This window comes from Triticum dicoccoides, chromosome 2A, assembly GCF_002162155.2.
Source record: "Triticum dicoccoides isolate Atlit2015 ecotype Zavitan chromosome 2A, WEW_v2.0, whole genome shotgun sequence".
NCBI classification, from domain to species: domain Eukaryota; kingdom Viridiplantae; phylum Streptophyta; class Magnoliopsida; order Poales; family Poaceae; genus Triticum; species Triticum dicoccoides.
Genome location: NC_041382.1, coordinates 71,807,199 through 71,821,827, shown reverse-complemented (window position 1 = coordinate 71,821,827; position 14,629 = coordinate 71,807,199). Strand labels below are relative to the sequence as shown.

The 14,629-nt window shown below is 44.8% G+C and overlaps 1 protein-coding gene and 1 pseudogene across 1 annotated transcript; both read right to left on the bottom strand.

Annotated features, from left to right (window-relative positions):
* Nucleotides 1-4,860: 4,860 nt before the first annotated feature.
* LOC119359954 lies at nucleotides 4,861-5,004 on the bottom strand (annotated as a pseudogene).
* A 6,234-nt stretch (nucleotides 5,005-11,238) lies between these two features.
* Nucleotides 11,239-12,970, bottom strand: LOC119358987. Its single transcript, XM_037625351.1, has 2 exons — nucleotides 12,848-12,970; nucleotides 11,239-12,727 (listed from the first exon to the last, which is right to left on the bottom strand). The coding sequence occupies exon 2, from the start codon at nucleotides 12,645-12,647 to the stop codon at nucleotides 11,502-11,504; it is 1,146 nt and encodes a 381-aa protein (XP_037481248.1). The 5' UTR covers nucleotides 12,648-12,727; nucleotides 12,848-12,970; the 3' UTR covers nucleotides 11,239-11,501.
* Between the last annotated feature and the right edge of the window lie 1,659 nt (nucleotides 12,971-14,629).

Here is a 14,629-nt window from a genome sequence, read left to right as displayed (position 1 = left end):
TTAGTTGCGGGATGATGTATTACGGAACGAGTAAAGAGACTTGCCAGTAACGAGATTGAACTAGGTATTGGATACCGACGATCGAATCTCGGGCAAGTAACATACCGATGACAAAGGGAACAATGTATGTTGTTATGCGGTCTGACCGATAAAGATCTTCATAGAATATGTAGGAGCCAATATGGGCATCCAGGTCCCTCTATTGGTTATTGACCGGAGACGTGTCTCGGTCATGTCTACATTGTTCTCGAACCCGTAGGGTCCGCACGCTTAAGGTTTCGATGACAGTTATATTACGAGTTTATACGTTTTGATGTACCAAAGGTTGTTCGGAGTCCCGGATGTGATCACGGACATGACGAGGAGTCTCGAAATGGTCGAGACATAAAGATTGATATATTGGAAGCCTATGTTTGGATATCGGAAGTGTTCCGGGTGAAATCGGGATTTTACCGGAGTACCGGGAGGTTACCGGAACCCCCCGGGAGGTATATGGGCCTTAGTGGGCCTTAGTGGAAAAGAGAAGAGGCAGCCAGAGATGGGCCGCGTGCCCCTCCCCTCCCTTGGTCCGAATAGGACAAGGAGAGGGGGCCGGCCCCCCTTCCTCTTTTCCCCCCTCCGCGAATCCTATTCCAACTAAGATTGGGGGGGAATCCTACTCCCGGAGGGAGTAGGACTCCTCCTGGCACGCCTCTCCTAGGCCGGCCGCACCCCCCCCCTTGAGCATTTATATACGGAGGCAGGGGCACCCCAGAGACACACAAGTTGATCCACGTGATCATATTCTTAGCCATGTGCGGCGCCCCCTGCCACCATAGTCCTCGATAATATTGTAGCGGTGCTTAGGCGAAGCCCTGCGACAGTAGTACATCAAGATCGTCACCACGCCGTCGTGCTGACGGAACTCTTCCCCGACACTTTGCTGGATCGGAGTCTGGGGATCATCATCGAGCTGAACGTGTGCTAGAACTCGGAGGTGCCGTAGTTTCGGTGCTTGATCGGTCGGTCCGTGGAGACGTACGACTACATCAACCAAACGCTTCTGTTGTCGATCTACAAGGGTACGTAGATCACACTCTCCCCTCTCGTTGCTATGCATCACCATGATCTTGCGTGCGCGTAGGAATTTTTTTGAAATTACTACTTTCCCCGACAGAAGCTTTGTGCTTCAACGTGAATACCATGCCCTAGGAGCTTGCTTTAGTCCATACAATGCTTTATCAAGTTTGCACACATGGAACGGTCTTTTCTTATCTTCAAACCTAGGAGGTTGTCTCATGAACACTTCCTCTTCCAGAACACCATGAAGGAACACGTTCTGTACATCTAGCTGTCTTAGGCTCCAACCCCTAGATACGGCAATAGACAAGACAAGACGAATAGTGGCAGCCTTTACAACTGGAGTGAAAGTATCCTCATAATCTATGTCGTACCTTTGCTTAAAGCCTTTTGCAACGAGTCTAGCTTTATAGCGATCAATACTTCCATCGGATTTTCTCTTAATCCTGTCAACCCATTTACAGTCAATCAAATTTTTACCTTGACGAAGAGGTACAAGATGCCATGTCTTATTTTTCTGAAGAGCCATGTATTCTTCTTCCATGGCATGTTTCCACCGCGAGTCACTGAGAGCTTCTGTAAGATCATGTGGTTCACCTGTGCTGCAAGCCAGTCCAAATTTAGCTATAGTTTTGTAATTCTTAGGTTGAGTTACCCCCCTTTGAAGCCTTGTCCGTAGAGGTGTGGCCGGTTCAGCAGAAGCATCTGGTGCAGAACATCCAGGAACAACAGTCTCAGCTAGGGCTGGGCATTCGGTTTAACCGAACCATTCGGTTCGGTTCTTCGACTTTCGAAGAAATTCGGTTTTGAGAAAAGGATGACCGATCGGTCACTGGAAAAACTCCTAACCGAAGATTCGATGGACCGAGATTTCGGTTCGGTCCTCGGTCGACACTTAATTGACCGATAGATTAGGGAAAGCAATGAAAGGAAGCGACGCTTCAGAAATTGATCTGCAAAGAAACATTGCGTACATACGCAAGACAAGATCTTGTGTTACAAAATCAGATCAAAGTAACAAGAACTTCAGGTGAACAAATCAGCAATAAGATGCCCACGCAAGGCAATCAAAGAGAAAGCGGGAGATAGGAGGGAAGAGGGATGTGTCCTCCATAGTTCACGCCACCGCTGTTGCCTCCAGTGGTTGAGGGAGGTAGAGGTAGCGCATGGCGGCTAGGGTTAGGAGCTAGGTGGGGAGGGATCGTGAGTGGAGGAAGAAGAGTCGAGGGCTTGAGGCGCAGCTGCACAGGTCGGTCATCTAGTGGGCTACGGGAGAGGTATTGGGCTGTGGGTTGGCCCATTACGTAGATTTGAGTGCACGTGCATGTATATTCGGTTTCATCGGTCCTTTCGGGTAACAAAACCATGACACCGAATTACCCAAATTAATTTCGGTTTTTGAAACAAGCTGACCGAACTAAAACTGAAACTTTCGGTTTCGGTCTTTTCGGCTTCGGTCCCGGTTTATTCGGTTCGGTAGTTCGGTCCTCGGTTAATATGCCCACCCCTAGTCTCAGCTGATCCCGTGTCGGACCGTACAGGATGAGACGGATCTTCTGTGGCCACTGGTGAAGGCGAAGACGACCCAGGCGGTGCAGAAAATCCTGGTGGTCCAGCAGCCCCATCATGCAGCAATGATGAGGTGGGCCTGTCCGAATCCTCGCAGGATCCAGCGCCGGGGGTCGCGCGTGCAGTGCGCCGTGTGTAGACGAGCGGTTCGCCCGGGAACCGCATGTGCGCCGGCTCCGTGACAGGGCTCCGCGTGGCATCACCGGATTCGCGCGGGACGATGCGAGGCGGATCGCTGTCGCTGTCGCGGGGCGCCTGATATGGCCCCGATCCCGGGGTGGATGTTGCTGCAGATTTCGCAGGGGAGCAGCCAGGCGGGCCTGACGCCGATCCCGAGGCAGATTCACCTTGGATTGTGCCCGATCTGTCTCCCAGCCCCGGACACATGAAATAAGGACCACTTTGGGCAATTTCTGCATCAATTTCATCGCTGTTTTTTTTCTGTTGCACCACAAACTTCAGAGACATCATTAGTACGAGGATTAGTCAGCAGTTGATCATTACAATTATCATGCCCCCCATGATCAATACCGGTGAGTGGTAGAAGGAGGATTTCCTTCTGAAGTAGGGCTCCGGCATTTGGATGGAGATGGGCAAAAGGAAATTTTGTTTCGTCGAACACCATGTCTCTAGAGATATAAATGCGACCAGTGGGTACATCTAAGCATTTTACACCTTTGTGTTGAGGGCTATAGCCAAGAAAAATGCACTGGGTGGAGCGAAACATAAGTTTCCTATTGTTGTAGGGTCTAAGATTTGGCCAGCAAGCACATCCAAACACACGAAGAGACGTGTAGTCTGGTTTGATATGAAAAAGTCGCTCTATCGGAGTTTCATTATTAATGACACGACTGGGAAGCATATTAATAATATGAACTGCAGCAAGAAACGCTTCATCCCAGAATTTTAAAGGCATAGATGCGTCTGCAAGAAGAGCAAGACCAACTTCTACAACATGTCTGTGCTTGCGTTCAGCTGACCCGTTTTGCTGATGAGCATGAGGGCATGAAACATGGTGAGATATTGCTATTTGTTGAAAAAAGGAATTCAAGTTGCGGTATTCACCACCCCAATCAGATTGGAGGGCAATGATTTTGGAATCGAACTTGCGTTCAACGAGTGCTTGAAAGTTGTGAAACACTTGGAACACATCAAATCGTTTCTTAAGAAGATAAATCCACGTGTATTTGCTATAGTCATCGATAAAACTAACATAGTATGAATTTCTACCAACAGAGGTGGGGGCAGGACCCCAAACATCAGAAAATATAAGTTGCAATGGCTTGGTAGAAACACTAGTGGATATAGGATAAGGTAACTGATGACTTTTAGCACGCTAATATGAATCACAAATTGTTTCACAACTACGCTCACCAACATATGGGAGCTTATTTTTCCTAAGCACTCGTTCTACTAAAGAAAAAGAAGCATGTCCTAATCGATCATGCCACCGAGTTGACGAAATTTTGGTGACACCATATGCTTGTTTATTGAACCTTCTAATCTCCGGAATCAACGGGTAAAGCCCTCGAACACATCTACCTCGAAATAGGATTTTCTTCATGACCTGGTCCTTGATCAAAAAGAAGAAGGGGTGAAATTCAAGAAAGACATGATTATCAAGAGCAATACGATGAACGGAGAGAAGGCTTTTCGAGGGACTAGGAACATGCAAGATTTTTCTTAGATGAATTTTGTGAGTGGGGGTTTTAATAATTGAATGACCAACGTGACAAATCCTCATACCTTCTCCGTTTGCAGCAGTATGGATTTGGTCCTGGCCCCTGTACTTCTCGCGCATGGTTACCTTTTCCAGCTCACCGGTGATGTGGTTAGTGGCACCACTATCCACATACCAGTTTGTGTCGATGCCGTAGGAACCATCTGCTGCGGTAGCAACTTTCTCATCTTGAGAGGACTCACCATCTTCATCAAAGCGATACCAACAGTCCCGCGCCGTGTGCCCCAGTTTGCCACAAATCTGGCAGCGCACAGCGTCAGGCCGTGATTTGGAGGTGGAGTTGCGCCGGCCCCTGGTGTTGGTGTTGAAGGGGCGGCCGCCGTCGTTGCGAGATGAGTTGTTGTTGCCGCTGTTTCCACCTTGCTGCCTGCCCTTGGCGCGCGCTGGTCCCCGATAGCGAGAGGATCCACCACCGCGGCCACGAACAGCAGTGTTTGCAGAGGACTTGAATCCCCCGCCTGAGTTGGTGCCGTGGAAGAGGGCAACCCTCTGATCGAAATTACTCATCTGGGCAAAGAGATCATCGAGGGTTACCGGTTCAGAAGCAGGGCGCGCGTCAAGAGCAGACACGAGCGGCTGGTAGTCCATGTCGAGGCCGCCGGTGATGTAGGAATCAGCTCATCATCATCCAAGGGCTTTCCAGCGGCGGCGAGCTCATCTGCGAGCGAGCGCATGTGGGCGAAGTAGGTCGCCACCGTTTGGGTTCCCTTCTGTGCATTGGAGAGGGCGATTCGGATGTTGTTGATCCGTGATCAGGACTGCGACAAAAACATGTTCGCCAGAGCAGCCCAGAGCTCGTGCGGCGCGGTGATGGACGTAACCTGCACGAGAACTTCCTTGGAGAGGTTATTCAACAGATATCCAAGTACCTGCTGACCTTCTTTAACCCAACTCCGATGGAGGGGATTAGGCGCAGAGTGTTCTTCCCCGTCTTTGTCCGTGGTGACCAGGATCTTGACGGGCTCCGCCGCGGATCCATCGACATAGTCGAAGACCCCAGCACCTCTCAGCTGCGGCGTCACCTGGGTGCGCCACAATATGTAGTTGGTGCGGATAAGCTTCTCGGTGACCTGACCACTTAGGCCGGCAGAGGAAGCACCGGAGGAGGACGACATTGCAGGAGCGAAGGCGGAAGGCGTGGTGGCTAGATGAGATAGGAAGAGGAGGCTCTGTATACCATGTAAACTTTCTATGAAGCGTCGTGCCTGTTGAGGCCGAGCCTGCGTGTTTATATAGAGCAGGGGCTAAACCCTGATTGCGTACAAAGGGAGTTCGGTACAGGAGGTTTACATCTTGGAAGAGAAGAAAGAATTAGGAGATAACAATGCTTAAACCGATTTCTATCTATCTCTACTTGAGCTAACCCCTTGCCGAAGTTATATGGCACATGTCAACACATATGACGTGACAATATGTTGTTTAACAGTTAGCTCATGCCTGCATTTTGGTGGTTGGATTGTGATCCTTTGTTCTATGCAGAAATCTCGACGGAAGCGTTGGTTTCAGGCTCAGGCTACCTGGTTGTAGGGCTGGTGTTGCTTGTTTGGTTTGTTGAGATGCTTATTCGCTGGTTGTCCAGTTGCGACTTGGCTTTGAAAGTTGCAGCCTATTTCCTTTTAAGGTGTTGTGAGGGTTGGCTATACGAAACTGTTACCTACAGAACTGTTGTGTTCCCTTGTGTCATTGCTACTGCCTTATTTTAAAACTATATACCCATGCAAATATAGATTTTAAATTGTTCCCTTTGGTGCAATGTTTGACTGGTCTTAGTATTTACTAAGTATTGCCATTGAGCAAGCTCTTTCTATCTATGTGATTCAGTTGATGAATTCGGTTTTCTGTAGTCGATTCATACTGTAGGAGCCCGGGATGTCTTAACCACAGTGATGATGCATATATAGGTTAATGTTTTTTTGTGGGGGAAATACGATACGTATTTAATGTCCTCTTCTTCTTTATCGTTCGCAAGTTGGTTAATGTTATTTTTGCTCATGCACAACCAATCATAGGAATCGGTACAAGTTTATGTTTTATATCTTTGCACCCGTGTTTGCTATTGCACACTTATGTGACCATATGCCTTTGGTTTTGGCCGACTATATACTGTATAGAGGGCATAGTAGTCCTGGTTACACTTGCATCATGGCATGCATAAGTTTATCTCTTCAACTGTCATTTTGAATCTGGTTTACGGGCATGGTGTCACATCCTGGAAAATTAACAAATCCATTTACATGGTGTGTAATACTTCTATATTCTTATGTTCTTGGCATGCTAAGTAACGTTGCCAGATCCTCATGTTCCTGCACAATACTCTGGCAACTTAATAATGCCATGAATTTCTTAGACCATACGTTTCTTCTGCATCTCAGGGTAATCCGTGTCTTCACACCAAATTTCTCCTCAAGCAAAAGTACATGACTATATGAACATATGAAATCGCATTGTTAATATGCATTATATTATTCTATGGTGAATTCAGGAGTGTTTTCGTACATCCCGGGGCAGGTACAAGACTCCCATATGCTGTGAGCTCCTCCCAAACATAGTAGACTTTGTTTTTTGGATGATACACCCTCCAGCAGAGGCTCAGCCCAACAAGGACATTTTCCAACAAGAAATTAATTTGATCGAGAGTTGCTGGTAAAGGATGGTGCGGATGATGAATAGATGAGGAAGCCGATTTGCACTACTCAGAACAGAAGGATCATCGGCCGTACTATATGCTTGAAACACATTTCATTGTCTGAACCCGAGTGCTCCTGTATATAATGTACACCCTTCGTTCCTAAATATAAGATTTTTTTGCAGTTTGAATTGAAATGTAAAAACATGTTATATTTAGAGTGAATTCCGGTTTTTACCCCTATTTTGACTTTTTTGACACTAATTACCCCATTTAGCGGGATTTCATCCGTTTTACCCCATTTAGCACAAGTGTTGCCACAATTTACCCTCTTTTAAATTTTGCGTGCGTTCTGACCTACGGGTCACAATTTGTCAGGTCTAGCTGGCATGCCACGTCAATGGGTTTTTTCTGTCTATTTTTCTCCCTACTAAACTCATTTCCGGTTTGAAGTATTCTGATGGGACGATTGTACTTGATCAGCATGTCATATTACCATTGACTAAATTATAGGAGAAAATGTTACCAATATAATCTAAAATCATGTATGTTTTTCTTCAGTTATCATATATGGCCTTAAGTATGGATGGTTCTGTAGATTAGATTAAAGTGGTGTAAATATACTACTTTACTAACTCTGATGCACCTACATATCTAAATATCTAGGTAGCAAATATGTTGACTGAAGAGTATGTGTTGTTACTTGCTAGCTGTAAAGGAAGTTTGGATCTTTGTATCTTATGATGCATGCTGAAACGTGTTCATTCACCGTATTAGAGTATATTACGATTGCAGCCACTAATTCATTTTTCTTTTTCTTGCACAAAGCGGATGGCAACGGAGATGTAGAGTGTTAGGCATATTTTACATGTCCGTGGATACAAGAATCCAGAGCCAGAGATGATTGAGAGGTATTTCATTATTTATTTTGATATAAAGGAGAAGATGAAGGAATTGGGTTCCAACCCTTGGGACAGCGCTAATTATCAGAAGAAGGGGGCCAACGGGAACTCCACGATTGAGTTAACAGATGATGCAGGCATGGTGAACATGCTAGAGGAACTTGATGCTTATAAGAAAATCAGTTTGAATGTTAATTGGGGGAGAGCAACACAAACGAGAAGCCATGGGAGGCGAGCGTGGCGCGCGGCCGACTTGGACGTTGGACGTGCCGCGAGCGACCTCCATCGGCTGAGCCGGTCAGAAGAAGCGGCGCTGCCCAGTTCAGCAGTGAGAAAAATAGCCAGGAAAAACCACTGACGTGGCATGCCAGCTGGACCCGACAATTGTGACCCACCAGTCAGAATGCTCAAAAAAATTAAACGGGGTAAACTGTGGCAACATTTTTGCTAAATGGGCTAAAATGGATGAAATCTTGCTAAATGGGGTAATTAGTGTCAAAAATGTCAAAATAGGGGGTAAAAACCGGAATTCACTCTTATATTTAGAAGCAGAGGTGGCATGAACTGATCTCTTGAGTTACCATAGGCTGGGTGACCAAAGCTATATATATGATGCATCTCTGCCTATGTAGCTTTGCTCACCATGAACTGATCTCATGCCTGTCTATGCTTCAATAAATTTATGAACGGTGTCTAACTAAATATGCCAATTTGCATGGTTTGAAAACCTGGTTCGCTCTCGCCCTTTGCGCCATTGGCGCAACGGGTCATTTAGTTCCTAATTAACAATGTACCTTATGTTAGTAACTGGCTCAAGTTACATGAACACAGTGCCCTCTACTTTTTATTCGAATTTAAGTCAGTTTATGGTGTCTCTTGTTTGTAGGCACCGTGGCTGATGGTGACGATGATGGGCCTGAAATGTTGAACGGTGAAATAGATGCTTATGAGTGGTCTCGTCTTGCTGCTAGCATGATGTGTCCCTTGATAAGGTGATGTATATTTACCTTCTGTATATATACCATTTCTGATTTGTAAGTCATATGTCATTTGTATATATATAATTTCTGACATTGTCATAATTAATATGTGTTTTCTTGTACAAGCTTGTACTTCTACCGCTTTACATTTTTCTAATCTCAGGCAATTTTTCATGTTAGTTTTATAACCGATACTGATTACTGGCATAGTACTGCTAGTGATTAACCTGTGAAATATCTGGAATAAGTTCCGTAATAATTGTGGTACTGGACTTTTATGTCTTGTACTAGCTGAGAATCTTTGCTGTAATGAGTACTGAAGTTCAAATTGACTGATGAGTGGCATCCCGGTTGCAGTTTCCTCCCTCTTTGAAGAAATTGACCCATGAAGTACCAATGTGTTCCATTGTGCATGCGAACTTTGAAGTAGACATGCATGCATAAATAAATCATCTAGTTTGCTTGAGTCTGAGTGCGGATGGGTCGGCTTCTTACCGGTTTGTCGTCGACAGCAGCGGATGGGTTGGCTTCTTACCGGTGTGTCGTCGACAGCAGCGGATGGGTCAGCTTCTTACCGGTTTGTCATCGACAGCAGCGGATTGGGCGACGCACCTGGTTCATTGTAGTCGCTCTGCTGAAGCGTTTCGTTGTTCGCGCCATATGGCGTGAGCAGAGTTTGTGGCTTAGCTGGCAGTGGCTCTACAATTTTACTTGCTCCAAATCTGGGACAGGATAGAGGTGTACAACACTCCAAGGTTCCACGTGTTCGGTTTTCAATATAATCTCCTAACATTTTGCACACTGCACTATCTAATTTTCTTTATAGTAGTCACCCTCATGTGTACAGTGTACTTTAGTAAGTATGTCTAGCTGGTCTGTATCTGATCGAGGGCTTATGTGTAGAATCCTTCAGAGTATTCAAATGTCGGTGTTATTGTGATTTCCTATTTTTGCCAGTATAGAGTATAACTGATAAATTATTTATGGTGCTCGTGTTCTTATAGGTTTGGGTTCAATGCCTCACAGGATTCTTCTTCTTAGTTTCATCTTCAGATACTCAAATTATCTCATTTCTGTGCAAAAGTCTGAACGCTACCTCTCTGTAACAGCCTAACTGGGTTCAAGCTGGCCTACACATGTATACCGATGGCTTCTGATTTTGCGAGTTGCCACCCAGTCACTTTCCTGCTTTGAAGTAACAATCCTTTATTTGATACCCTCACTCTCCTGCAGTGTAGATTATTAAGTTTCTTTCTCTCTCATTTATACTCCTAATTAAGTTAAGCATCCTTCAGAATATAAATATTTGATCTTAGGGCCCAATGACCATCGTCATTCGGTGAGATTGCACCGACTGTCTTTCCCCAAGCAGACAAACATGATTGTATTGGAGAGCTGACATGTATTATAAATTTATAAGAACTATTTTTGTTCCGCTACAGTTGTATCAGGATTGGTTGTTTGTAGTCCCACCGACACACTTCAAATAAATCTGCATATCTTGCAGAAACATTGCAAAAACCCTTCTATGTTGGCAGCATCTTTTGTGAGATTCTTGGCCAGTTTCAAGAGCTTCAACCCGATCTAAGTATTGTTGATGTCTACATTTAAATAAATCTTGATTTAAGCCTAACATGCTTTGGTGCTAATGTCTACAATTTTACTCTGTAATGTTCATTTTTCAGAATCTATGTCTCTATTTGTTAGCTGGCCTTAAACAGCACCGCATCAATAGAAGTCCCCAAGTCCAATAGTAGAGTAAGCATCTCCAATCAGTTTTATTATATTGTTCAAAATTGCCACAATTAATGAATTGAATTTCAATCTACGTATCCAGTTAGAATTGAATTGTATGCTTACATGAGTTATCATGTGTTATATGATTGGTCAAGATACACTTTTGGCAGGATCTCTTCCTTACAAATTGTGTCCTGCAATTAGCTTGATATGCTTAACTATAGGATATTAAAAAATAAAATTAATTAAATTTTCCTTCTGTATGCTTGTGTGACAGGAAGCGAACTTTATGCCTAGAGCTATACTATACTCTCGAAAAGCCAGAGAATATTGAACAACCTTTTATCACTATCTGTCAAGATTGCAAAGATATTGCATGTTGCCCACTATTGATTAACTTTATTGTTTGTGATTAAGCTTTGCAGAAAAAAAGTCACACGAGTGAAGATGCATGAATGTTAAGAGCTCTCTTGATGATACTCAATGTTGTAAAATGTTCAGTGTCTTTGGGAATTAACAATGCACATTTTTTGCTTCATATTTTGATGTATCCGAAACTAGATTTGAATGGAATGAAAACTTGTACTTTGCCACTCATCTAAGAAATGAAGATAACTTGCATCAATAAGACATGTTTGTCTCTTCATTACTCTTTACCGGCGCAGCAAAGCGCACATATATCCTTCTAGTTACTTAAGACTCTGCATAAGAGGATTGCAGGAAATCTCTAACGTACAACAGACATAACTTGATTCTAGTCCGATTCTAGTCCCACAGTAATTCAACAAATCAGCCAATTTAAATTTCCACAGATAGCAGAATATACAAACAAAAACTGGCCTAAAGTTTTTTCAAAAGAAGTCCTTGCTCTAAACTCGCTTGCAATATCACAGCAGCTTGACGCCATTTTCATCAAAACCATAATGCATGGACTTGTGCTTGATCATCTGAAGGTCTCCAATGCCATCATCGCGCCGAACTTCCACACCAGCGAGCACGGCAAAACCTTCATCTTTCTCATCACTGGGAACTGACTGAAGAAGGCTCCCCTGCTGTGTCTTCTGGAACAGCCTTTGCACGCACAACTTGCCAGAGCCCAAATGAAGAAGATGGGAAGCCATCCGGGAACACGCCTCGGGCAGAGGTGGGTCTTCTAACACCTTCTGGAGCACCGGCTGCGTCAGAGCAAGGTCAACCGCACAGAGCTGATCGTCTTTATCTGAGAAGCCAAACCAGAGGTTGTGCTCGGGGACGTAAACAGCACGGCCTCTGAACGGCAGCACCCACATGCCGACCTTGCTCCACGTGCCACTCACGATGTCAAAGGAGTACGTGCCAGCGCCCAGTGTGGATACCCAGATCTGTGAATTACCAACCACCGTGTAGGCACAGATCGCACAGGGGTGTGGTGACTCATTGGTGTTTGTATCATCTGCAGAATCCGTGTAATCAGCATTCCAGTCCTCATCAGCATCCGAGTCGTAATCAGAGTGAGGCAGATCCGACTTGTAATTAGCACCCTCATAATCAAAGCAAGGCAGGTCGAGAGGACGCCAGTACCAGTCCTGCTGACCTATGAAATCGGGCGGCTGGCCGTAGATGAGAGCATGGAACCATATAAGCCGGGATCCCAAGCCAGCCTCGCTCGCCATGACATACAGGCTGTCGCCTACTGTGACGAATATGTTGTATGACCGCAGAGGGGGTTGCATCGGGTTCAAGGCCCGGACTGCCCTGGAGGCGGTGTCGTAGAGGAGCGTGCGGCCCTCTTGGTCGACGGCAATGATGTTGTTCTTGAAGGCCATGAAATCCATCCAGCCGGATTGGTGCGGCTTGCAGGGCCAGTCGAAGGATATGGTGGGCGCAGGCAACCTCCCAGGAGCTGGAGCGCTGTCGTTTATGGCAGCTGGATCTGCTGGCTGTGGCGATCCGGTAGGGTAAAACAAGGTTGCGGGGTCGATGCAGTGCAGCCTGTAAGCGGGTCGAGGGGCGCACAACCTATTGACCAGCAGATTGACGAAACGGCGATTCATGGTTCCGCTTCAAATCTCTCTCTGCCTCGATCTAATAGACAGAAATCTGGCTTATTTTTCCTTTCTTCTATTTGAATGAACTGACAAATAAAAAAGAAGAGCATGGACTAGTTAATTGTTGATATCGGCGTCTTCTCCAAGTGAGATCGAGTGAAGAATCCACATATGTAGAGAAATAGGATCGGAAATCAGGGTCATACCTGGCCAAGGGAGGGAGCAGGCAGGGATCCTTCAGCAGGCAGCGGACAAACCGGGATGTTGGAGTCGGCCAGAGAGAGAGAGAGAGAGAGAGAGAGAGAGAGAGAGAGAGAGAGAGAAGGGGATGAAGGAGGAAGGTGCGTGAGGTTCTGATATAGAGGCGGCGCAAGAGGGAGGTGGATCCTATATGACGCTCGTTAGCGTCCAAACGTCCTGCCTTCGCTGAGGCTAGCGTCTGGTTGGGCCGGCCCACGTGCGGGATTCGCCTGTTTATCCCTTCCCTGCTGCTTTCCCTCGCTGTTTCGTGTTTTTTTTTTCGTTTTTCTTCTGTGCTGTTTTTGCTTCCGGTCTTTTCACTGTTTTGTCCGGTTTTCAGTGGTTTTGTTATGGTTTTTTTGTTCCCTTTTACCTTTTCATTTATTTTCTTATTTTCCTTTTTCTTCTCATTTTTTGGTATTATATAAAAAGTTCGCTGTGTATGACAAAAAATGTTCATCGTATATTAAGGAAATGTTCAACATATATTGCAAAAAAATTCACCTTGCGTTTATAAAAATGTTCATTGTGTGTTACAAAAAAATAATCACACATTTAACAAAATGTTCAACGTATTTATAACAATGTTCATTGTGTACTTACAAAATGTTCAGTGTATATCAAAAAAATGTTCAGTGTGTTTTTAAGAATTGTTCAGCATATATCAAAAAAATGTTTAATGGTCAAAACTTTTGATTTTTTTTCTTCCGCTGCTCTTAGTTCTTAGAAATTCGCGCGGCGTGTATACATTAAACAGTGAGAAGCTCAAGTGGTATTGGACACTTGGCCACTACCGTCGGGTGTCGAGTTCGATTCCTCGATGCCGCATCTTTTTTTTCGGATTAATAGCAGCTCGTTTTGACGCCACTGAATGGGCCGGCCCATTTTGATCGTGCGCCTGCGCGGAAGCTCGTGTGGTTGACGCTCGCGAGCGTCAGCTAGGAGCTCTCCAAGAGGGAGAGATGCCCCATGACTTTGACCTAACGCTCCCACCGCTCCGTTGCTGGGCCAGTTGGCCCTTTGTTTCCCAGTTTCCTGCTTACTGCGGGAGCCGGCCCATGCCCACCCCACTCCCCCCTATTTTCTGGGTTTCTGCTAGGCTTTTTATTTTATGTACTTTTATATTCATTGTCCATTTCATTTATTTTAATCCTTTTTACTTTTTCTGTTCTTCTCTATTTTTCATTTTCTAAATACATACATACTTATTCGAATTTGTAAGCCTTTTTAATTCTCAGGTCTTTAAAAATATATTCATAATTTTAAAATTTGGAAAACATTTTTCATATTTAATGATTTTCTTAAAACCCTGGATTATGTTTTAAAAGTTCGCGGCAATTGTTTAGTACACACAAAAAAATTATTAACATCTTAAATCTCACAAAAAATATTTACTTATTCATGAATAGTTTAAAATTCTTGAACATTTTCAAAATAAATAAAACCAACCATAACAAAAATGTCGGTCAAAATAAATACATATAGAAGAAGTGACTAATCTAAGGAAAACTCATAGGCGCCCTCGTCCTCGCCTGGTCACGATATCATTCACCGTTGGACGCCATGCAAATCTGACACAACAAACTTTTGCGGGACACGGGTTAGACAATGGTACCGTGACGTCGTTTGGATGCCGGCGGCCACATCCATCTTGTACTCCCTGACCCAACTTGATGCGAGAGAGACGTTTCAGACCTGCACCATCCCGACACGGTGCACACCATAATTCACAAGACGTTTGGGCCACC

What these genes read in the sequence shown, in the direction of transcription:
- LOC119358987 (XM_037625351.1), bottom strand. Translation starts at nt 12,647, where the DNA reads ATGAATCGCCGTTTCGTCAATCTGCTGGTCAATAGGTTGTGCGCCCCT.